Here is a 24502-nt window from a genome sequence, read left to right as displayed (position 1 = left end):
GATGGAGCGCGTACGGAGGACAGACACTGTCTACCTACAGACGGGAAGGCCTCCCTGAGGATTACTAACCATGGTGCGGAGGCTCCTCGTCTTGGCCTACGGTTTCCATCACAGCATGCTTTGCACCCCTTGGCATCGACACCGAGACAGGAGGCTCGAATGTGTTCCCTGCCAGTCTTGGTGGGCTACGCGGCTTGACTTTGCCACACGGCTCCGTGCCGATGACGGCGTGTACATGATCAGCAAGACGTTTGACCGCATCGGACAAATGGCCCGGGACCCGCGGGATCTTGCCTCGCTGGCCAAGGCGTTTGGTTAGGTCGGATGAGCACCGTAAAGAGCCTCTTGAAGATGATTCTGCCCCATTGGAAAGCCCCTGGGGCTCACTGTCTATTGGCGTTCTTGAAAGTGAGTGGGGGAACGACCCGGCCTCTAAGTGGAAATCGGGCTCGACGCAGGTGGCAAGTCTGAGCCGCTGGAGGTGGTTTTGCCTGGAACATGAGCTCATTTACCGGCCACTCCCTAGAGAGACAAGTACGCTTTGGTTGTGCGTGGCTTGGGGGCTCAGGGTGCTCGAATGATCTTCCCTATGGAAAACGTACCTGACCCAGAAGACTTGAAGTATGAGGGCGAGACTCTCCACACTATTACCTGTCTGTGAAATGCTACCCGAGGCTTTTGTTCGGCTTGAGCTCGAGACTAACCGGCCATCAGACTATGAATTCCCTCGAGTCCTTGAAGACTTCATCGTAAACAATTCTGAACCTGTTGCCAAATCTAACAACCTAGCTGACCGTAAGTAAAGAAGAGCTATACTAACCGTTCGCGTTGGACCGGAACAGCACCTGATGACTTCACAAGAAGAGTCTCAGCCTGGTGGCCTTGAACTTCCGTTCACCTGTGGTACTTCAGCGGGGTATGTCCTCTTCCCTTTGCTCTTTTAAGTTGAATCTAAATTAGCACTAGACGTTCTGACAACATTTGTTGAAGTGATCGCCTGGAATGAAGAGAACGCTGTCCAAGCCCTCCCTACGCTTGAGTTTTGATTACTGGCAGCTCTTGCTTCCCGCGGTGACATTTCTGATCCACAGCGTTCGATACTCTAACAAAGCTCATCAAATGCCGCGATGGTATCATGACGGCAGACAAGCACGACATGGCTGTGTCAGCCCTATACAAGATCGCCCGTGGGGGGAGCATGTCAAAGTACATGCACAGACACGACCTTGACATCGTCCTTTCCTCATCAGACGCATCACTCATGCACTTTTCAGCTTGCGCAGGGTGGCCCGTGGCAACTGTCCCGGTGGGGAACTTGTCCAAAAACAGCCAGCCCTGGGGCGCGATGGGAGTGTCGGCACGTTGTTGAGGTTCATGAAGGCATGTCAAGGGTCTTTTGCGCGCGTGAGGGGGCCAACGGCACCTTTTCAATGATTTCGGGATCAAAATGGCAGACTCGAAAAATCATTGGAAGAGGAGGGGTGCAGACAGGACAGTTTACCTTGATTGTTCATGGCCTATCAAAGCGACTGAGCTTTTCCACAACAGTGGCTGTTCTTGGAGATACTGTGTATCAGGACTACATTCAAGCTTCTATTCTCTCTGTGTCGTACGTAAGGACCAACTGTCGAATAATGGAAAGGGATATGAAGTAGGTTCAAACACGCGTGCGAATCTCCGCGGAAAACCGCTGTCTCCTCGTTCGTGCTGCAGTAAGGTGGCTCCATCGGGGTTGAATGACAAATTCCGATCAGATCCACCACTGCCGCCGGACAATATGGTACACGGTTTACTATTTTCGCGTCAGAATGACTACAACAGGCTTTCCCGCTGCGTAGGATACGGGTGCGGTGAGCATGTGTGGTGTACAGGCATGCCGTCGGTGGACCACATTGCAGTTGTCTACAGGTGCGGTTGATGTGCCATATCGGATTCGGCACCTTAAAGAGGCATGATTCAGTGATGATTATCTTTTCAAGCAGGTTGACGGCTTCCTGATTGAGCAGAAGCCGATGCGCCCAAATATCATGTTACTCGCCGTCCGATGAGTGTTCATACTGGATTTGTAGTAGTATTGCGATGAAACACCTCGCCTTTTTTCGTTTTCTTCTTTTTAAACCCAAGGTGCCGTTCCTTTCCATATGTACAGATCAGGTTGACATCAGCCATTCAGTATGCATAATGGGTTGGAATCCGGATTGGCCGCAGTTTATTTGACTATCGACAGCGGATGAGTGAGAAGACTTGACGTGATGGGCAGCACATCAACTTCAGTTGTCAGAGCGATGTTGCGAAGTGCCCAGTTACTCTTCTGTCACACCGCTGGTGCAAAATTCGACATAACGATCGCCTAAAAAGCCAAGTCTAAATGGGACTTGCCAAGAGAATCGAACGACGCAGCTCATGGACAGCTGTGGAGATGGAAACCTGCACCATGTTTACCAGGTAGCTCGCGGCCGACTCGCGGTTGCGCGCTTGTTTCTTTCTGGATGGAAGATTACAGGTACGATCGTGCTGAGCGACCTTGATTGAAGCCTTGGCATGTGATCCATCAGGCGATGGGTCGCCCGGGCAGCTCGCATATGGGAGCTACCGGGGGCGGAAATCGCGGCGCGATACTCTTGCCCCAGGACATATGTAGAATACATGTAACGAAGGTGGATTTTCGGCTGGCACGGTCTGAGGGCTTGGATCTGCGGGTCAGCCGCCAAGTCCTTGCCAGACAGCTTCATTCGTCCTTGGAATGCTCTGGCCATGCTTCGTACGCTGTTGTGCATTGATTTGTCATGATCATGTTGCGACTCGGAATGGGAGACGCCTTCGGTGCTTGCGGTGGCAATCATGGAGCGCAAACGCAAACGCATGCTTACAGGCACACATTTCTTCTTAAGATACTCCAAGGCCAAGAAAACAAGAACAACATGTCCGGCACCACATTCAATGACATGACATGAATTGATTTGATTTTAAGAGTCTCCCTTTCGATCAGGTGGCAACATGAGGCCGCAAAAAAAAGCTCCGTGAGAAGCGATACGGAGTGTGGCCCACCTGCCAAAATGGAGGTCTTCCGGGATTGGCCGACAACGGACTTAGTGTCAGTAAGAATCAAAGTAACAGGTCTGCTCGGACAGGGCTGTCGGAGATCGAGACTCGGTCGGGCAAGGGGGAAAGAAAATCAGTGTTGCATGATCCGGCACTCGTCGAACCGATCTATGTAAATTCAGCCCAGTGAATCTGGTTCGCCCAGGGACCAGGGCTATATGGCTTTTAGCAACAACAACTGGACATTTGTTGTTCGTCTTAGGTAACAGAGCCCCCACCACATTGATCCACCATCACGCTTGCATCGACCGATGGCGAGCGTGCTTGGCGTGGTGGTTCCCCCAGGAAAAGTCATTTGCAGGGAGCTCAGTCAGCAGAGGGGAGAGGTCAGCTCCGTCGTCGGCAGGGAGTTCAGGTCATTTGAGGGTGCCTGTGAATCCACCGACTCCCATCTGTGACCAGTGACGTGAGCTGTCCGTTTGTAGCCTCGGACATTATACATGGTGCCCGACGATGGCACTCTGCACGGAATTCTAGATTAGGCAGCTCGTGTGCTTGTGGAAATGACGCAAACAGGCCACTACCCCACGAGAAGGAATGAATCGGCTCATCGACTTGGCCTATAGCATAAGAAAGGTAAGGAACAAGCAAGGGAATTAGTGACTTGGTGACTTGACAAGGTGCACAATGGGGTAAGTGGCTGACGCCCTTGCTTGTGGTTGATGCAGGTCAATTGTCTGGCCCATAGCAGAGCCACGTCGGCCCCTGCCCCGGGGTAGGATGCAGAGTTTATTTTAGCCGCAAAGATTTGCAGGAGACGTTTTCACCGTATCCAGAGCCTCGGAAAGCAGCAGTCGGCGTTCAAGTCTGGTCTGTGAACACTCTAGAACCTCGAAAGGTACCCCAGGTTGTGATTGTACCCAGCGATCCGGAAGAGCTGACAGACACCTACGGTACTGATCGGTCTGATCTACATCAAGCGGGAACGAAAGGATCAGCGCTGGAGAGTGTTCTGTCCCAGGGTGGTGGTGTTGAAGATCATGGAACAATGTGACCGTCCTGCATCGGCCGACCAAGGAATGACACTAGAATGAGTCTGAATGCGACCCTGATGAGTCGAGCCCTTTGCTGCGAACAGATGTTGTAGATCTCCGCAGGGGTTGAGCAAATGACTTGTACTGTCTCGATGTCATCCGCGGACAGCAATGGCAGACGGCTGCGAGACGCCATGAACACGAGGAGATCACCCTAAGGCGGAGACCGCATTCCTGACTTGTCTGATGCATTGTGCGATGGCATCAATGGACGGAAGCCGTCGGCTTGTGGTATGTGTACCCGAGTCTAGCACGAAAAATTGATCACAGCCGCGCTCCTGGCAGTCAGGGGGTAGAAAAAATTTGCTGGCGCGGTGGTTACCGACTTCGCAGTCTTGTTTCAGTCCAAGCGGAGGAGGAGGTAAAAATACAGGCGGAGCAGCCAAACAAAGAAGGTAGACAGAGTGAGGAATGGGGGGGCAAGAGGGGCAGGATGTGTGGGACTGGCCACTGATGAAGGACATGGACTCAAGCTTGGTGATCCTGGCCCTGTCCGTGATCCCACGCCTGCCAAGATCTATCCTGGGGCGATGTGATCTTATCAGATCATCTCAGGCCAATGAGCGGCGGCTGGCGTCCGTCCGTGGCCGAGGTACGAAGGGTCCGCTCCCGCGTCCTTGTGGGCTGTGGGCCCTCGTGGTGAAAGATCTGACAAGCTCTCAGTCATAGCTTCGGCGCTGACCAATGGCGTGGGGCTGAGCAGGATCCAAGGGGCCCGCATTGCATGCTGCCGACGACGCCTGGGTGCGTCATTGTTGGCAGCACCGAGTAGATCCTGGCACCCGGCTGGGAGCGAACCTTGACCTGACTGCTGCACTACGACGGTGCCGACCTGAGACGGCCGTCTGTGGGCATCGTCAGCGACGGCGGAGGCAGTAGTTTTGGAGGATCGTGAGGCACGTGTGGTGCACAGTCCGGTAAGGATCTACACCCCATCGAGTTTGCTGTGGTGGGCGGGGACCGTGCTGTTCCGCTGCAGCGAGTGGAAATTTGGCCGACGGATGGGGTGATGGAGGTGTCGTCGGGCGCGGGGCCCACAATTCGCGAGCTGATTGATCTTATCAGATCCAGAGATAATCACCGATGTCGCCCGAAACGGAGACGTTACTGTGGTGCGGCCCCACAACTGGAGCAGCGCCGTCTCTTGTCGCCACCAAAGCTGGCAAGACGTGCCGAATCTGCCCCAACCTCCCAAGCCCGTTGCAGGCACTCGATGGGCGGTAAACTTTCGCTAGCGGCCTCCTCCCGGGTCTGCCAGTGGATGACGGTGCGCACTCTTGATTTTTTGCTCCGCAGATCCTACCTCAAGGGTGATGGGGACCCTAGCTGGATGAACTGGTTACTCAAGGCGTGAGCCTTGTTGCTTGCACCATGCCAGGGGCTCAGCACCTGAGGGCGGGCTCGATGGCAGCACACCTACTACGGTAACTCCCAAGCCGCACCGCAGCCGAGTGGTGCCATCATAGGTGATGTTGATGGTACGACAGCCGTCCCCTGTTTGCTCGCAGCACGGGTTGCCAGGTGCTGTATTGGTACTTAACCGTCCTCCTTCCTCCCCTACGTCTTAGCACGAGGTTTTTGATAGCTTGCAACGTTTCCCCCTTCTCCTCTTGATACCCCATCTTGCGACACCTATTGCATCCTCGCAGACAGATACTGTTCTTCTGTGGCACTGTGGCATTCTCCAGCTACGCCCAAAGGCCCGGACACACCCACCATCCCCTGCTGAGCCAAGCCCAGTCGTGCTACTCGGCATCCTTGACATCGACAACCAGAGAAATGGCACCGCACAGTGAATTCGACGGCCATGAGCCCAACGGCAACGGCCTTTCTAACGGCGCCAACGGCCATGCGCAGGTTGCACCTCAGGCGCCAGCGCCAGCGGCGCACAACACATACCGGAACAGGTCTGCCCATCTCCAGGCGCCTGACCCAGAGTCTGTTCACGATCTCCTCTGCGTTGGCTTCGGCCCGGCAAGTCTGGCTATCGCTGTTGCACTCCACGACTCCCTCGAGGCCGGGACCCTGAAGCAGGCCCCCAACGTTCTCTTCCTCGAGAAGCAGCCCAGGTTTGCCTGGCACGCCGGCATGCTTCTCCCCGGAGCCAAGATGCAGATCTCGTTCCTCAAGGATATGGCCTCCTTGCGCGACCCGAGGTCTCAGTTCACCTTCCTCAACTATGTCCACAGCCAGGACCGGCTCCTCGACTTCATTAACTTGGACACTTTCCTGCCCGCCAGGACAGAGTACGAGGACTACCTGCGGTGGTGTGCGAGCCACTTTGACGATGTTGTCAGATACAACAGCGAGGTTGTATCTGTGTCACCTGACGAGAACTCGAACGGCATCAAGACGTTCACAGTGGTCGAGCGCAACGCGAAGACCGGCGCCCTCAGCTCGCACCGCGCCCGCAACGTCATTCTTGCCGTTGGTGGGCAGGCTTCGATACCCAAGCCTCTGCCGGCCAAGAGCCCACGAGTGATCCACTCGTCCCAGTACGCGTACACGGTGCCCAAGATCCTGACCGACCGCAACGCACCAGTCAAGGTCGCCGTTATTGGCGGTGGGCAGAGTGCGGCAGAGATTTTCAACAACGTGTCGAACATGTACCCCAACTCCAAGACCTACATGATCATGAAGTCCGAGTTCATCAAGCCGAGCGATGACTCTCCATTGTGAGTGCCTGCACGAGCCAGGCGAGACACAGCATGAGAACGCAAGATCATGGCTAACTTTGATACACAGTGTGAACTGCATCTTCAACCCTGATTGGGTCGACAGGCTGTACCCCAAGCCCTCTGAGTACAGGTCAAGTCTGATCAAGGAGGCCAAGGCCACCAACTACGGTGTCGTCCGACTCAACCTGATTGAGACGCTGTTTGAGATGATGTACGACCAGAAGCGACAACTTGGCCACGACGAGACGAAGTGGCCCCACCGCATCATGGGCGGCAGACAGATCGTGGCAGCAGACGACCAGGGCGACAAGCTCCGCCTCAGCGTGCGCCACGCATCAACGTCTGGAGACGTCGCACTGGAGGCGGACGGCCTTGTCGAGGTCCCGGGAAGCCCGCTGAACTCTGGCGAGGAGATCTTGGACGTCGACCTCGTCATCGCCGCGACGGGCTACCAGCGCAAGGCGCACGTCGAGATGCTCAAGGACGCCTGGACGCTGCTGCCGTCGCTCCAGGACGGTGTGGCCAGCGCCAAGCCTCGATCTGACCAGTGGTCGGTCCAGACCGACGATGGTGAGAGACGGGTCATGGAAGTCTCCCGCGACTACAAGGTCAAGTTTGCAGATGGCATAGTTGCTCCAGGTTCCGGAGTGTGGCTGCAAGGTTGCTGTGAAGGTACCCACGGTGTAAGTTCTCCTGACCCCTGGCGCCTACTTGGCCAACCAACCGCCGGGTATACAGCAGAGGCTAACTGATGACTTGCAGCTGAGTGATACACTTTTGTCCATTCTTTCGGTGAGGTCTGGTGAGATCGTGGATGCGATCTTTGGGAAATCTGCATAAAAAAAAAAAAGTCACAAAGATGGCACCGGGGAAAAAGCCCTTGGTTGATCTGGACCTTGTGAGCGAGGGGCTGGCTGCCGGCCACACTTTTGTTGATAATTTGAGCAGCGTAGACGGGAGAACAGGCGAAAAACAAAACATGGCTGTATATATCGAAGTCTAGGAGTTCAGAGAAGGTTCACATTTCAGATTTCATTTCTAGAAAGCATGGCACGAGGGAAAAGGTAGACGAGCATTCGAGAGGAGGACGGGGCCTTGCATTTCAGACAGTTATGAGGTCAAAATCTACCTGGTAGTTTTGCTCTTTATCTAGTCACAGTAAGAAGCTACCTCGACATGCGTTCATTCTGCTGTTAGCTACCTCACTCGCACTTACACCAAGGACACATGGAATCTGCCAACAATTCACCTACAGAAGTAGGCAGATGGAGAAGAAGTCAGGGTACCTGTCTGTGATGAAACTGTTGTAATTAATTATATGGAGAAGGGACAGGAGACAACGTCTCGCCCCAGAGGATCACGACAGCCTCGGATGCTGCATAGTGATTATGATCTGTGAATTCGGTGCTGTGGTTGGAGCAAGCATTGGATCTGGGTCAGGATCGTACCAGGCCCAGGGCCAGGACCAGGGTAGGGCTAGGAGCAGGCAGGCAGGCAGGCAGGCAGGCAGGCAGGCAGGCAGCAGGAAGCTGGCACGGCACCCATGCGCATCGTGAGATGTTCTGCAGCAGTTTCCAATGCAACAGGGCAAGTGATGCAGGCATACGTGCAGCCGATGACGGCCGCTAAGAACGGTGCTCCACACGCTGAAAAGAAGGCAGCTTCCCGCCGCCTGCCCGTGGCCGTTCCTTCCCAGGGTACAGTCTCATCTCACCTGGACAGGTGCAAGTGGGCATTCCCTCACTGCTCTGGGCCGGTCAGCGAATGATGACGCAATCGAACCGGGACCTCACTCTGTATCTTGACCTCAACATCGCGAATTGCAATCTATTATTTCGGTACCTACTTACCTGGGCATAGTACCTTGGAGCCCAGACTTGGGACTTCTCGCTTGAACGTTCACCCAGGCCACACAGCCCACCGTGATGACCATTGTCTTGATCCTCATAGGCCCCCCACTCCCCTCCGGCCACCCTTGACAACCTCGCCAAAAGTTGGAACCGTCTGCCTCGCGACACTAGGCTGTCTATGCTTTTTTTGTTCCCAACAAGCGAGACCACCGTACAAGTCACACGAAACAGCACAGGAGAATCGAGAAACGGACCCCGACAAGCGAATCACACGCCGAGGATTTCAAATCACACGCGTTCCCTCTCGACACCCTCATCCGGGGCACGCATGGGCACGCATGCGCCAGATCCCGCACTAGACGTCGGACAAGCATCAGACGGACAGACGTCTCGGAGACCCTGCAGCGTCACCACTCCTGCGCGAAACCTCCACGCTCCAGCCTCCCACGCCAGCCGAACCGGTGCTACCTGCTGTACCCACACCTCCCTCGGTCATACGAGCCCAATCAGCCCCGTAGGACTCCAGAGCCCACCGAGTTGGTGGTGTCGACGTGACCCTGACTACTGCAAGTGCCTCCCAGTCCAACAGCTCGATACCACAGTACATCCAGCACCCACTTCCATACCTGGTCCGCCGTGTTGACTACCAAGGTATCCCGTGATACCTGATACCTGGGCATCACCAGAAACAGTGGGACTCGCAAACCCCTTCAGTTTCGTCTCCGTTTGTCCCAGCCAGCCCGTCCTCCCCCCAGCCTTGCAGGTCGACGCTCCGTTTCTCTCAGCCACCTCGCCTGCCTCGTCGTGATGTCGATGACGCTCTCAGAACACGCGATCTTGTCCAGCGCCCAGGCACTTGCCCGGACATCAGCCGTGCCTCGCCTGCTTAATATCCTGCCCTCTCACCGACCATGGATGGACAAGATCTTCCTGACACCACAAAGATGATGGCCTCCCACGCCCCATCACTGTCCATCCTCAACCCAAATCCCAAGAGACTCCTTGGCCCTTCACTCCTCCATGAACTTGTCCGTGACAGCTCGACCCCTGGGCTCGCCCTCGACTACCGGGCACCTGACGGCGCCCGCACGAGACTCTCATATCCGGAGCTTCACAGCCAAGCTGAGGTGCTGGCGAGGAGGATAGCGGATGCCCTTGCGAGCCGCCAGGGCCCTGGCCAAATTGTCGTCCCGCTGCTCCTACCACAGAGTCCTGTGTTGTATATATCGCAGCTCGCTACTTTGAGAGCTGGGGCGGCTTTCTGCCCTCTGAACCTCGATGCGCCTGCTGAACGGGTCAGATTCATCGTGGGGGATGTCGACGCTAGGGTCATCGTTACTTCTACGGCTTTACGTCCCAAGGTCGATTTCCTCGGGCCTGATGTGATGGTGTTGGTGGTCGACGGCGACGAAGCTCAGGATGAGCCAAGGCGTTACAGTAGCGTGTTGCGAGAAGCTTTACCGGATAGCCTCGCCTATGTCATGTACACCTCTGGTTCCACAGGGACACCTAAAGGAGTCGGCATCTCGCACTCCGCCGCGACACAAGCCCTTCTGGCTCATGACCGCCATATTCCAACATTCTCCAGATTTCTGCAGTTCGCCGCCCCGACATTTGATGTCTCGGTCTTCGAAATCTTCTTCCCCTTCTTCCGAGGCGCCACCCTCGTATGCTGCAGCAGGGCAGACATGCTGAACGACCTGCCCGCCGTTTTGAGGGATATGCAGGTAGACGCATGTGAACTCACACCGACGGTGGCCGGTAGCCTTCTGAGGAGCCGGGACAACGCCCCTGGGCTTCGCCTGCTCTTGACGATAGGAGAGATGTTGACAGTTCCTGTCATCAAGGAATTTGGAGGAGATGAGAAGAAGCCTAGCATTCTCTGGGCCATGTACGGCCCAACTGAAGCCACCATCCACTGCACCCTCCAGCCGTCTTGCGACGCGTCCTCGTCTCCCCACAACGTCGGCTTTCCCCTCGACACCGCATCTACATTCGTTCTCGAGCCTCTTCCCGATGATAGCTCCGGAGATTTCAAGGTGGTGCCGATCGGCGAGATGGGTGAGCTAGCTGTTGGCGGCAATCAGACCGCAGTAGGCTATATCAATAGGGCAGAGCAAACTTCACGAGTATTTATTGAGACCCCTCATGGCCGCCTTTACCGTACAGGCGACAAGGCCCGCATGCTCCAGAACGGCACCATCGAGTGTTTTGGTCGCATCTCGGATGGCCAAGTCAAACTCCGTGGTCAGAGGATCGAGCTTGGCGAGATTGAACAAGCTGTTCTCAAAACATCAGAATGCCGTGGCGCGGTAGCATCGGTCATACGAGGCATCATCGTGGTGTTCTGTGAGCAAGATGGCTCAGAAGAATCTTTCACAGAGGATCTGTTGCGAACATGCCGGAAGTGGCTACCCGCATTCATTGGTACCAGGAGATTTTGTCCTCCAAAAGGCTTTCCCGCGTTTGCCTTCGGGAAAGGTTGATCGGAAGCAACTCAAGATGGATTATGAGACGAGAAATAGCGCCACTACTGCATCAATGAGTGGGTACAGCGATGATGTGGAACGCGAGATGGCTCAAATCGCCCATAGCGCCATGGGCATTAAGTTGCAGTCATCTTCCATCCTTTCTGCCGCAGGTGTAGACTCCCTCGCAGCCATCAAGCTGGCGTCTTGTCTTCGTCGGGCCGGCTTTGCTGTTACTGCTATTGATGTACTGAAATCCAACACTCTTTCAGACCTGCGGTCACGCACGCTGCGGGAGAGGAGTCGAGCTGATAGTGCTGTTGAATTTTACGACCAGTCCCCGGGCTTGAAAACTCCTGCGAGCCTGAGGGAGTTTTTGAACGGAACTCCGGAGCTAGCAGGAAGTCTTGGCGCCGTCGATGCTGTTTTGCCCTGTACACCAACGCAAGTGTCGATGTTGGCAGAAACTTTGAGTGACAGTGAGGCCTACTGTAACTGGATTGAGCTTCAAATCCTCGGCGATCATGCTGTTGAGACGATCGCGTCATGGTTCCGACAGCTTGCTGAGCACAACGAGATCCTGCGTACAGGGTTTGTTTCAACAAGTGGCACGTACAAGCAAGTCATATGGAAAGAGCTTCATGCCAGCCAGGTCTGCGCTGTCGAGAATCTGGGCAGGAGTTTTCGACTTGACGAGGCTGGTCTGGCCAGGCCTTTTTTCGTACAAATTCAGAGCGACCAGCCGCGCAAGACCAGCGTTCTGCTCCAGATCCATCATGCTCTTTACGACGGCTGGTCATTCGACATACTCTTGGCCGACCTCAACGTCCTCGAAAAGGGTGGCCATATCAATGGACGACCTTCATTTCGCCTTGTTTCGGATCATTATCAGTCTACTGATTTTCTCCATGACGCCGATGCCGCACGTGCCTACTGGGCGGGACACTTGTTGGGTTATCAACCGAGCCCAATGCCACAGTTGCTGGCGAAGAAAGAGATGAAAGGCCAGATACTCTCCGCTGAGCACATCTTGGGAACAAAGGGCCCCGCCATCGAGACTGCTTCGGCACAGCTTGATGTCAGCGCACAAGTCCTTTTCCAGGCATGCGTGCTCTGGCTCTGGGGACACATCCTAGGAAGCGAAGACGTCGTGATCGGCAACGTCACCTCGGGTCGAACCATTCCCATCCAGGATGTTGAGAACGTGATGGGCCCATGTCTCACGACCATCCCTCATAGATCCAGGATCAAACAAATGCGGACCATCAGAGAGCTTGTCGAGAGCATTCACATGTCAAATCGGGAAAGCCTTGCCCATTGCACGTTGCCACTTGCCGAGATCAAGAAGGCTGCTGGCTTAATGCCAGGAGAGCCTCTCTATGATGTGTTATATGTCTACCAGGAATCTCTTCACAGTCGGTCGGCTGGCCAGGAGCATGGGAATGTCAAAGAAGTCGCCCATCAAGATCATCTTGAGACGAATTTACTGGTCGAGATTGAACCCGTCGACGAGGATTTCCGACTTCGTGTTACGCATCATAGCAATGCCTTCAACCATGACTACGTGAAGTTGCTCCTGCGCCAGTTCGATTGCGTCCTTGGCCATATCATTTGCAATATTGGCTCCGAAACTACGTCAATTTTCAAATGCTTCACAGACAAGCTGCTGTCGCAGCATAACCGAGCATTCACATCTTTCAAGGGCTGTGCCGACCTGGCGGCATCGTTTGAGAGCATGGCGGCCAGAGTACATGGGGAGCCAGCGCTCTGTTTTGCCGACTCTTTCGAGAATGGCAGCGCTGACCTGAAATATGTCTCATATTCGGAGTTAAACATTCTGGCAAATAAGATCGCACGACATATCCAATTCTCGGGAGCAACAGAAGGAGCTGCTGTGGCCATCATAATGGAGAAGTCGACCATGTTGTATGCTAGTATCCTGGGGATTCTGAAAGCAGGCTGTGCGTATCTGCCTCTTCTTCCAAGCACACCGTGGTCGAGGATTCTGGGGATTCTGGAGCAGGCAAATGTACGACTTTGCTTGTCCGACAGAATCGTTCAACGCGAAATTTCCACCCGCCACGAATGCGTTTTTGTCAATATTGTCGAGGCAGAGATTGACGGTTATGACGGGAACAATCTCAACACCCCTGAGTGCCCGTCGAGAATAGCCAACATCATTTACACATCAGGAAGCACGGGTGTGCCCAAGGGAGTTTCCGTGACGCAGCTCAATATCACGAGCAACCTGGACGTCCTGTCCAAGATATACCCTGTCAAAGACAACTCGCGCATGCTCCAGGCCTGCTCCCAAGCGTTTGATGTTTCGGTCTTTGAGATATTCTTCGCCCTGACCCGTGGAATGTGCCTCTGTGCTGCGACTAATGACGTCCTCTTTGCCGACATCGAGCAGTCAATCCGAGCCATGGATGTGACACATCTCAGCATGACACCAACTGTGGCGTCTCTGGTCAACCCCAACAATGTGCCCAAGGCCGAGCTCCTCGTCACTTCGGGAGAGCCTATGACCGGCGAGGTCGCAAGAAACTGGATGGGTAAGCTCTATCAAGGTTATGGCCCATCAGAGACAACCAATATCTGCTCCGTGAAGAAGATGTCCCCAGAAGATCAAATACGACATCTCGGTCACACTCTTGAAAACACATCCGCTTTTGTTGTTGCTCATGACGGCCTGGACCTTCTTCCAATAGGCTGTGTGGGCGAATTCTGCTTCGGCGGCGACCAGGTCGTCGCCGGGTACCTGAATATGCCCGGGGTCACAAAAGATAAATTCATTGACCACCCAAGGTGTGGCCGTATCTATCGATCTGGCGATATCGGTCGCATGCTCGCTGATGGGTCGCTGCTGATCGTTGGACGGATCGATGACCAAGTCAAGCTCCGTGGCCAGCGGGTAGAGCTTGGGGAAGTCAGTGCGACAGTCGCTCTGTCGAACGAAGTCTCCAATTGCACAGCAATACTGGTCAATAGTGGACAGCAATTGGCTTGCTTCTATGTTCCGCGCTCAGCACAAGGAGACAAATTCAGAATCCTCACCGCTGGGAAAGGCACAGTGAAGATGAATGAGTCGATCTACAGTACCCTGCAATCCCGACTCCCAAGCTACATGACTCCATCCTACCTCATTCCCATCTCGACAATCCCGATGACCTCCTCTGGCAAGATTGACAAAAGCAGATTGAGCAGCCTTTTCAGCAAATTGGACACCAATAATTTGGAATATTTCAGTGTAATTTCTGAGAGCGGAGACGAGGATGTCGACTGGTCTGAAGACGAACGCAAGATTGCCAGTTTGGTGGCCACTGCTCTAGGCGTGCGGCCCCAGGATGTCGGAAGGTGGACACCACTCACCAGCTTGGGGTTGGATTCCATATCGGCAATCTCAGTCGCGAAAGAATTGCAGGCTGCCTTCTCCCAAAGGTTACCCATCTCGATTATCTTGCAGAATACTTCCACAGCGAAGCTTGCTGCGCTACTTGCCGGAGGGGCAGTAGAGACTGTCCAAAGTGAGGATCATCTGGACATATTCCCGCCAGAGTTCTGGGAAACAATCCGAAGATGTGCTCGTTCGAAGAAACTCGAGGTCGAAATGATCTTGCCATGCACACCCCTGCAAGAGGCGATGTTGGCATCTGCGGCCAGCGATGCGTCATACCTCAATAAGATGCTGTTCCGTCTCAACACCGACTCTACGAAAATGCGCAACTACTGGAAGGCGATGTTTCAAAGACATGCGATCTTGAGGACCAGCTTTTACAGCACTGACGACCGAGATCATGTCATTGCACAGTGTGTCCTCAAGACCTGGGAACCTGACTGGCTCACGTTCGATGCAGACGCCACGTCGCTTGATGAGTCAATCAGCAGACACGCGGCAACTTTGCCCAATCCCATAGATTCCGGTGTACCACCGGTGTCTTTGGCAATTATTGGGCAAGGCACACTTACCTATTTATCCTTCATCTGTCACCATGCCATGTATGACGGGGTGGCGATGTCACGCCTCCTCGAGGAGATCGAGCAGACCGCGGCTGGTTCTGAGCTACCCCAGCCTCCCTCGTATCAGCCTTTCTTGCGGGAGGTCTTGGCTCTACCTAAATCAATCGACGAGTTTTGGAAAACACACTTGGGAGGACTGAAGCCGAAAACATTACCACAATCATCGGAGAAGGACAGTGCTCGTGGCACCATGACAAAAGTTCTGGACCTGCCTCTTTCCACAATCGAACATCGCTTGGGGATGCTCAATGTGTCTCTATTATCCTTCTTGCAAGCGGCCTGGAGTAGCCTGCTCGGAATCATACAGGAATCTGACGATGTTTGTTTCGGCAATGTTGTCAACGGCCGCACCAGCATGGTCGAGAGAGTAGACGAGCTCGTTGCACCGTGTTTCAATACCATTCCAGCGCGTGTCCAGCTCCACGACCAAAGGAGGAACATCGACCTCCTCAACTTCTTTCAGAGTCTTAACCCGGAGCTTCTCCAGTATCAATTCACGCCATTACGACGCATTCAAGCATTGTGCTCCAGGGCTTTGAGTGTGTTCGATACGCTATTGCTGTCACAGCAGACCCCAAAGAAGCTGGATGAGAGCGTCTGGACTCTGGAAAGGGACGATGGGGAGATGGACTTCCCCCTAATCTGTGAGGTGACTCCGATCCTGGGAAGTGACTATCGGGCATTGGAAGTCAAGCTACATTTTGATCGGTGAGTTTGGTTTGTGTAAGGCTCTTGGGAGGGTAATTGCTGACATTTTCCAGTTCTTATCTCTCTGATACCGTTGTTCTGTTCATACATGATACACTTTCGCATATAATCTCAACTCTCTTGGAATTTCCCTCGTCACATCTTGTATCCAGGCAGTCATTGCCTTCGCCACTTCAAGAAAGGTTGGACAGGCTTGGCCTCGTCCATGTATCAAGAACCAGTGACGAGAGCAACCTTTTGGACACGGTCACACAAGAGGGATGGTCTGACTCCGAAAAGACCGTCCGGGATGTTTTCTCGGATATTTCAAAGTCCAAAGCGACCAGCATCAGCCGACACATGACCATCTTCCAACTTGGACTAGACAGCATCAATGCAGTTCAGGTGGCAGCATTGTTGCGCAAGGCTGGCTACCCCGAAGCCACAGCAACGGATGTACTGGAGAATCCAACGTGCTCGAGTCTGGCAGCAAAGATATCAGCACAACAGTCCACCGGCGGCAGCTCTGTTGAGTATGACATGGCTGCTTTTGAGCAGGCGGCGAAGGGCTTGCTGAACGACAGTGTCTCCAGTTGGGAGTCTGTTGAAGCCGTTCTTCCATGCACGCCTCTTCAGATGGCAATGCTCACCCAGTTCACTAATTCAAACGGCAAAGATTACTTCAATTTCATAAGCTTTCGTTTTGAGGAACGTGTGAGCGTCTCCAAAATTACGAATGGCTTGAGGAAGCTGGTTGATTCTCATCCAATCCTGCGATCTGGATTCATTCCAATAAATCATAGGGATGTATCACTCGCCACGCTTCAGTACATTCCGGACGGAAAGAAGCTCCGGATCAATGTTCACATCGATTCCAGTGACTTCAAACTGCTGGAGTGGCAGCTAGCAGCTTCGCAGAGTGCGCTTGGAAACCTGCAGGAGCCTCCGTGGAGTGTTACTATCCTGCCGGGCAGCGAGGGAGTCGAAATGCACCTTGCAATCCATCATGCGATTTACGATGCTTTCTCACTTCAGAAGATGCTGTGTGATTTACAGGCAACAATCGATGATGAGCCACTCAAAACTGGGACAGGACTCGCCTCTGTTGTGAAAGAGATTATGACAGAAGCGCAAAGAGGCAGGGAAGATGCTCCCGAGTTCTGGACGAAGCGGGCACCTGAGGCCGTCGTCAACAAATTCCCGATCATGACACCGCTTAGAGAGGAACACCGGAGCATCTCGGTGAGACGGAGATCATGCGCCCTGTCCTTCGAAGCTTTGACAGATGCTGCTAGGGATGGGGGCTTCACAATCCAGGCGGTGGCGCAAGCAGCTTGGTTAAGGATTCTATCATCGTACATCGGAGAGCCGTCCGTGATCTTTGGAACAGTGCTCTCTGGTAGGAACTCTGACGCGACGCTCAAGGCGGTGTTTCCTTGCATCACAACTCTGCCTGTCGTAACCCAGCATTCGTCCTCAAATCGCATTCTTCTCCAAGCCATGATGGAGTACAATACGGGACTTCAGCGACACCAAAGGACACCATTGACTGAGATTCAGAAGCTACTTGGTCATCCAAACACGAGGCTGTTCGACACACTTCTGGTTTACCAGAAGTTTGACGAACCAGGGCAGAAACCAAAGTCTTGGTCGGTGATTAGCGAGAAAGCGAATGTCGACTACCCAGTGTCCATTGAGATAGGGCCTGAGCGAGACTCTTTGCAGCTCCGCATCACCTTCTTCAATGATGTCTTGCCTGTGGAACAGGCAGAAATCCTGCTGCAACAGTTTGATGTGGTCTTGTGCGACTTGGCGAAACACCCCGATGGTCGTGATGTGGACGTGCTGAAAAATCACCCGGAATTGTTTGCTATCACACCCGCAGAACAACCTGAGTTGGTGTCGGATACAACCTTTCTTCACGGCTTTGTGGAATCCAGCGCTGCAAGTTATCCCGAGAGAACCGCTCTGGAATTCGTCTTGAGCTTTGATGGCAGCCGGCCAGTATCTCAAAGCTGGACTTACAAAGAACTGGACCAGAACGGCAATAGAGTCGCCAACATGCTGTCCAAGCATGTCAGAACCGGCGATATTGTCGCCATTTGCTTCGACAAAAGCCCTGAAGCGCACTTTGCGATGCTTGGGATCCTCAAGGCTGGTTGTGCGCTGCTTGCTCTGGATCCAGGGGCGCCATCGTCTCGGAAAGAGTTTATTATGAGAGATTCTGGGGCATCGGTACTGTTGACAGAGAAATCAACAAGCACGAACCTTGATTTCAAAGTTCAGGTCCCGGTCATCACAATCGATCATAGTAGTCTGACAGCGGTCGAGGCTTCGGGACCCGATCTCACCCGCCCGTTGGTTCCGGGGGATAGGAGCTACTGCCTCTATACTTCTGGTACAACAGGGACCCCCAAGGGTTGCGAAATCACGCACGAAAATGCAGTGCAGGCGATGCTTGCCTTCCAGAAGTTGTTCGAGGGGCATTGGGACGAAAGCTCCAAATGGCTTCAGTTCGCATCCTACCACTTCGATGTCTCTGTTCTGGAGCAATATTGGACATGGTCCGTCGGCATCACTCTGATCGCTGCTCCTCGAGACGTGATCCTTGAAGATCTCGCAGGCACGATCTCCCGACTCGAGATCACACACATTGACCTCACACCCAGCCTGGCTCGTTTGTTGCACCCCGAAGACGTTCCAAGTCTTTGCAGAGGAGTCTTCATCACAGGCGGGGAGCAGTTGAAACAAGAGATCCTTGATGTCTGGGGGCCGAAGCGCGTCATCCATAACTTCTATGGACCGACGGAGGCCACTATTGGGGTGACCACATACCCCTGCGTACCGATTAATGGACGGTCATCAAATATCGGAAGACAGTTCGCAAATGTAGGCTCTTACGTCTTCCGACCGAACACGGAAATCCCTGTGCTGCGGGGAGGTGTGGGTGAGCTCTGCGTCTCAGGCAAGCTTGTTGGCAAAGGCTACCTCAACAGAGAGGAGCTCACGGCCGAACGCTTCCCCTCTCTCTCGGCTTTTAAGGAGCGAGTTTATCGAACCGGGGATTTGGTTCGCGTGCTCCACGATGGCTGCTTTGACTTCCTTGGTCGAGCTGATGACCAGGTCAAACTTCGTGGCCAGCGTCTTGAAATCGGTGAAATCAATCACTGCATCAGGGCTGCTATCTCAGACATCACTGACGCTGTGACGTTGGTGATCCACAACGAGAAACAACAGAAAGACTTACTTGTGTCATTCGTTGTCACGGCGCGAGGACAAACTCAAAAGTCCAGAAACCTGCAGATCATTGTTGGAGATGACGCGGAAAGACTTAGCCAGAGTGTGAAGCGGGCATGTCGTGATAAGCTCCCGGGGTATATGGTTCCCACATATGTCTTAGTGTTGCCTTTCATTCCACTGTCACCGAACAACAAAGCTGAGGTCAAGGAACTCAGGAAGCTATTTAATGATCTCTCCCCTGAACAGCTTATGAGGCCGTCTCCTGCCACGAATGGCGACCTTGGAGAGGCTGGCAAGAAAATCTGCAAAGCGCTGAGCAGCACATATGGAGTACAAGAGGGGACGATCTTGCCGTCGACAAGCACCTTTGAGCTCGGCGTCGACTCAATTTCCGCTATGAAGTTTACGAGAGCGCTGAAGCTCGAAGGCTTCGGTCGAGCCACTGCCGCTGTGGTCTTGAAGAACCCTGTGGTTGCAGATCTAGCCTACGCTCTGCAATCCTTGCAGAGAACGAGTGAGGCTTCGGCCGGTCTGCTGGAGGCATCACAGGCGATCGATGCCTGCCAACATAGACACAAGGGTTCTGTGTGCAGAAAACTCGGCATCAATCCTGAAGACTTGGAGTATGTGGCGCCATGTTCGCCGCTACAGCACGGTATGATCTCTCGATCACGGACTGATGGGAATGAGGGGGCGTACTTCAATACTTTCCGTTACGAGCTGGCGGATACCGTCGAGTGGAAGCAGCTACATTCGGCCTGGCAAAGTCTCGTGCAAAAGAATGCGATTCTGCGCACGAAATTTGTGTCAACCACAGATGGGCACGTGCAAGTCGCCACCAAGGCACAGAGGATCCCATGGGAGGTTGTCCCCTTGGAGTCGGGCGATGACATTGAGACGGTGCTGGCTGAACGGCGCCAGTCTTGGATCGACAGTAACATTCAGAACGTCGAGACGCCTTTGCAGTTGCTGGCAGTTAGTGGCAACCGCAAGCGATTGTTAGCGGTACACATCTTCCACGGAATCTACGATGCCAGCAGCTTTGACCTGATGATCGATGAGGTCGCGAGGCTTTACAACGGCCGCGATGACAGCAGAGTCAATGCACCGAGTTTCCTCGATGCTCTCCTCCACGGGCCGCTGAGAAGTCTCTCTTTCTGCAGAGAATTCTGGTCAAAGCACTTGCAGGGTGTGAGGTCGAAGCCGCTGCCTCATATATCACCAACCCCGAGTGATCACGATCTCTGTGTCTCGCGTCGGATAGAGTTTCATTCTCTTGATAAGATACGGAAGTCACTGGGTGTGACTCAGCAAGCCATTGTACAGGCTCTGTGGAGTTCGGTACTACATCGACTGTGCGGTTTTGGGGTCACCTTTGGCATCATCGTATCAGGCCGTTCAATGGAGTTGGAAAATGTTGACGCGACAATCGGGCCGCTTTTCAACACGGTTCCGTTTCATCACCATGTCACGCGGAGGCAGACGTGGGCTTCTGTGATCCGGAATTCCCATGATTTCAACACGGCAATACTACCATTCCAGCACGTACCACTGAGGGACGTGCAGAAATGGTGCTCAGGAGGGAACCCAATCTTTGATACGCTCTTCTCGTTTCAGCGAGCGTCTTCCACTGGCAGCGCAGGCGCGGGATTGTGGACTGAGGTGGAGTCAAACATCAACCCGGACTATCCCCTTGCATTTGAGGCGACTCTGTTTCCGGATGAGTCAGTACATGTATTGATCGTCACACAGAAAGGTGTCGCTGATGAGGAGGCCCTGGAAAGCATGATCGACAAGTTCGAAGCCATGGCGAGGGCTGTTGCTCATGACCTGAACAGTCCGGCATTTCCTGATAGCGCTGATGGGTTTGTCGACAGGCCTCGAGAAGGACGGGAGGACTCGGACGATGGAATTTCTCATCCTCTGTCGAAAACATCGACGGCAGGCCCACCCCCAGTTGAATGGCCACCTCAGGCTGAGACGATCCGCAAAGAAATCACGGTCTTGGCCGAAGCAGACGAGTCCTCTATCACCCAGAGCACAACACTTCTGGAGCTTGGACTTGACAGTATCGACACCATCAAGCTGTCAGCAAGACTCAGGAGAGCCGGTATTATGTTGAGCAACAGCGAGCTGATCAGAGGCCAAAGTATCGCAAACTTCGTGGACATGCTTCACGCCAACGAGAACAAAAGTGACGGAACTCACGACAGCGGTTATTCCTCGGATGTCGAGGACTCATCGATACCCCTCAAGGCGCACCTCACGAGGCATGGCTGGGACCTGAGTGATGTCGAGCTTGTACTGCCACCGACTCCCTTGCAAGATTCCATGGTTTCAGAGATGGTTCAGTCAGGCTTTCAGCGGTACTTCAACCATGATGTTCTCGAGCTAGCACCTCAGGTCGAAGTCCAACGGCTCAAAACTGCTTGGGTCACCGTCGTCAAGAACTCACCGATCCTGAGGACTGTTTTCACCGAAGTTGATGGCACAGAATTCGACTTTGCGTACGCGCAAGTGGTCTTGAAAAACTGCCCGCCTGCATTCAGGGACATCAAGGTCGACTTCCCAGACAACCTATCATCTGCGATGGAGCAGGCACGGATGACGGCTCAGGCAGGCCATGCGCAGTCGGACCTTCTTCAAGTCATGTTTGCCACGTCGAGCCATGGAACATATATGCTACTGTCCGTTGCCCATGCACTTTACGACGGCTGGTCACTGGGGCTACTACACAAAGATCTCGAATCCGCCTACTACGGAAGCTACACACCTCGCGAGACGTATGTCGAATGCTTGCACGGGACGATCAGGTCCCTCAAACAGGAGGCCAAGGACTTCTGGTCAGACTATATCTCTGGAGCAGTGCCTGTGATGTTTCCACCCCATGGCCAGAAGGAGCCCGGGGCCCGCGTCAACAGAGCAGAGGCATCACTTGCTGTTAAAGCCTCTGCTCTCAAGGAATTTTGCAAGCGTCATGCGATTAGCCAACAAGTTGTTGCACAAGCATGCTGGGCCACTGTTCTCGCAACCCACTCCCAGAGTCTCGACGTGGCGTTCGGCGTCGTTCTGTCTGGCAGAGATACTGAAGCTTCTGAGGCGATGCTGTTCCCCACGATGAATACCGTACCAGTACGAGCGGTCTTGCACGGTTCGGTGTCGGCTTTCCTGCGTTACATGCAGGACAACATGACTGGTGTCAGCCAGTTCCAGAACTACCCGCTGCGGAAGATCCAGGCACTAATTCAGGATCGCCGGCCGAGTCTGTTCAATACGTTGTTCATCATGCAGAAGAGCAGCGTTAAGACCACAGGAACAACTCAAGCCGAGCCCAGGCAGCCGCTGATGAAATCAATCGAGAGCTCGTCCGCCGTTGATTATCCAGTATGTGTGGAGATGGAAGTTTCTGAAGAAAATCTTATATGGCGCACAGCGTGTGATGATGGATATCTGTCCACTGGTGGCACAAGTCATCTCTTGGAGGAGCTCGAGCATGTTCTCCAATACATGATCAACTCATCCGAAAAAGACGTGCTGCAGTTCAGCGACTATGGGGTGTCGGTCTGTGGCCTGCCTGCGTTCCAACCGCAGAGGCCGACAGTTTCAGAGCGGGAGCCAGAGCTGAAGCAGTCGCGAGATGTGCGCGAAGACGGCGAGTGGTCAGGTGTGGAGGAGAGAATCCGACAGGTCCTCGCCAGCATGTCTGGCATTGATCAAGCGTCAATTCGGAAGAGTCACAACCTCTATCACCTCGGTCTCGACTCCATCAGCGCGATTAAGGTCAGCTCAGCACTCCGCCAGCAGGGAATTCAAGCCAGTGTGCGGGACATGATACAGGCCACCTCGATCAGTGAGATGGCCACGAGGTTTTCCAACACAAACTCAACGTCCTCGCCAATGAAGGATCCTCAAAGCCAAATCGCGCCGCAAACGTTGAAAGGACCGTCCGAGGATATCATTCCGAATGATGTGCTCCAATCAGCAGGCATAAATGCAAGCGAGGTGCAGAAGGTATTGCCCGCCACAGCTATGCAGACGCACATGCTTAGCGTCTGGCAGAACACCCAAGGGGCCGTGTTCTTCCCTGAATTCCGGTACCGACTGTCTGGCATTGCTGACCGAGATACCATCAAGTCTACATGGATCGGTGTTATTAGGCAGACACCGGCCCTGAGAACAATCTTCATCTCCACTGGCCACCGCAGCACGCCGATGCTTCAGGTGATCCTGCTAGAGAGTCCACAAACGGAGAATCCGTTCGTGTCACTTGAACTTCAGTCAGACGGTGTGGGGAGCTGGGTGATACGTCTCAAGATTCATCATGCGCTATACGACGGCGTAAGCTTGCCGCTGATCATGGGACGCTTCAAGAGACTCCTCGGTGAGGGGATCGAGTTAGAGGAGTCCGTGAACAGACTCGCCTCATGGAGAAGGCTCGTCTCTTCCTCACTGGACGAGCAATCACGAGCAAGCAGAAGAGCCTTCTGGACGCAGTATCTTGATGGGGCTGAAGCCGTCTCATTACGCCTACCAAGTTCCAAGAGCACGCCGACAGAAGAGCGCGTCAGCTTCTTTAGACGCGCAGCTGTCAGTAACATGGGCAGGCTTAAAGCTCTATGTTCACAACACGGCATCAGCATCCAGTCTGTGTTCCTTGCCGCATATGCCAGGGTTCTTTCAACACTTTCAGGATGCAACGATGTCGTATTCGGTGTCTACATCGCCAACAGAGGCACCGAGCAGGAACTGCCATTCCCCACCCTTTGCCTCGTACCTCTGCGAGTCAGAGCCGCACGAGTCTTCGACATTTCCGAGGTCGCGAGCGCCATCCAGCGAGACATACTCGAGGTGTCGAGGCCAGAGAATGTGAACGCTGGGCTGTGGGAGATTAAGGATTGGACTGGTGTCGTGGTCGAGTCGTTTGTGAACTTCTTGAGCCTGCCTGAGGACGAGTCTTCCAAGAGCAAAGACGAGGGTGGGGTTGAGCTTGAGGCCCTCCGTTTTGACGAGGCCACATCGAGCGTGGTGGACGAGAGCACTGCATTTGACCCGAGGCAGGTGTCATGGCTCGAGAACAATGCTGTTAGGGACGCGTTTCCGGTGAGTTTGATTCCCCTCGCCCTTGGATTTTCGTTTTGGTGATCGTTGCATGGACTGACAGTGACGCATCAGGACGCGGTTGATATCGAGGCGTCGTTACAAGACAAGGGTGCGATGGACATCGGGGTATTTGGTGCCCAAGGGAAGTTGGGTAAACATGGCGCAGAGGATCTGGTGGGAATGATTGTGGGCATGTTGAGCACATAAACATTTATCATCGTTCACGGAATAGACTTGGTGTGGCTAATTATGTACGGAAACCTTAACGGGTACATAAGGCGATAGAACGGCATGTATTTTTGGAGATCCCCCGGGGTATCACT

General features: G+C 53.8%; 2 protein-coding genes across 2 annotated transcripts; both read left to right on the top strand.

Annotated features, from left to right (window-relative positions):
- Window positions 1-5915: 5915 nt before the first annotated feature.
- INS49_008795 (uncharacterized protein) lies at window positions 5916-7584 on the top strand (the record flags this gene model as incomplete). The annotated part of the gene is made up of 3 exons (XM_043169534.1): window positions 5916-6811; window positions 6882-7453; window positions 7577-7584. 3 exons carry the CDS (start codon window positions 5916-5918, stop codon window positions 7582-7584), a joined length of 1476 nt encoding a protein of 491 aa, XP_043027214.1.
- A 1991-nt stretch (window positions 7585-9575) lies between these two features.
- INS49_008794 (uncharacterized protein) lies at window positions 9576-24386 on the top strand (the record flags this gene model as incomplete). The annotated part of the gene is made up of 4 exons (XM_043169533.1): window positions 9576-11071; window positions 11259-15860; window positions 15914-24179; window positions 24252-24386. The coding sequence occupies 4 exons, from the start codon at window positions 9576-9578 to the stop codon at window positions 24384-24386; spliced, it is 14499 nt and encodes a 4832-aa protein (XP_043027213.1).
- Between the last annotated feature and the right edge of the window lie 116 nt (window positions 24387-24502).

The sequence above is a fragment of the Diaporthe citri genome (genome assembly GCF_014595645.1).
Source record: "Diaporthe citri strain NFHF-8-4 chromosome Unknown scaffold_3, whole genome shotgun sequence".
Lineage (NCBI taxonomy): Eukaryota > Fungi > Ascomycota > Sordariomycetes > Diaporthales > Diaporthaceae > Diaporthe > Diaporthe citri.
The sequence above is the reverse complement of the archived record's forward strand: the minus strand, read 5'-3'. Positions and strand labels throughout refer to the sequence as shown.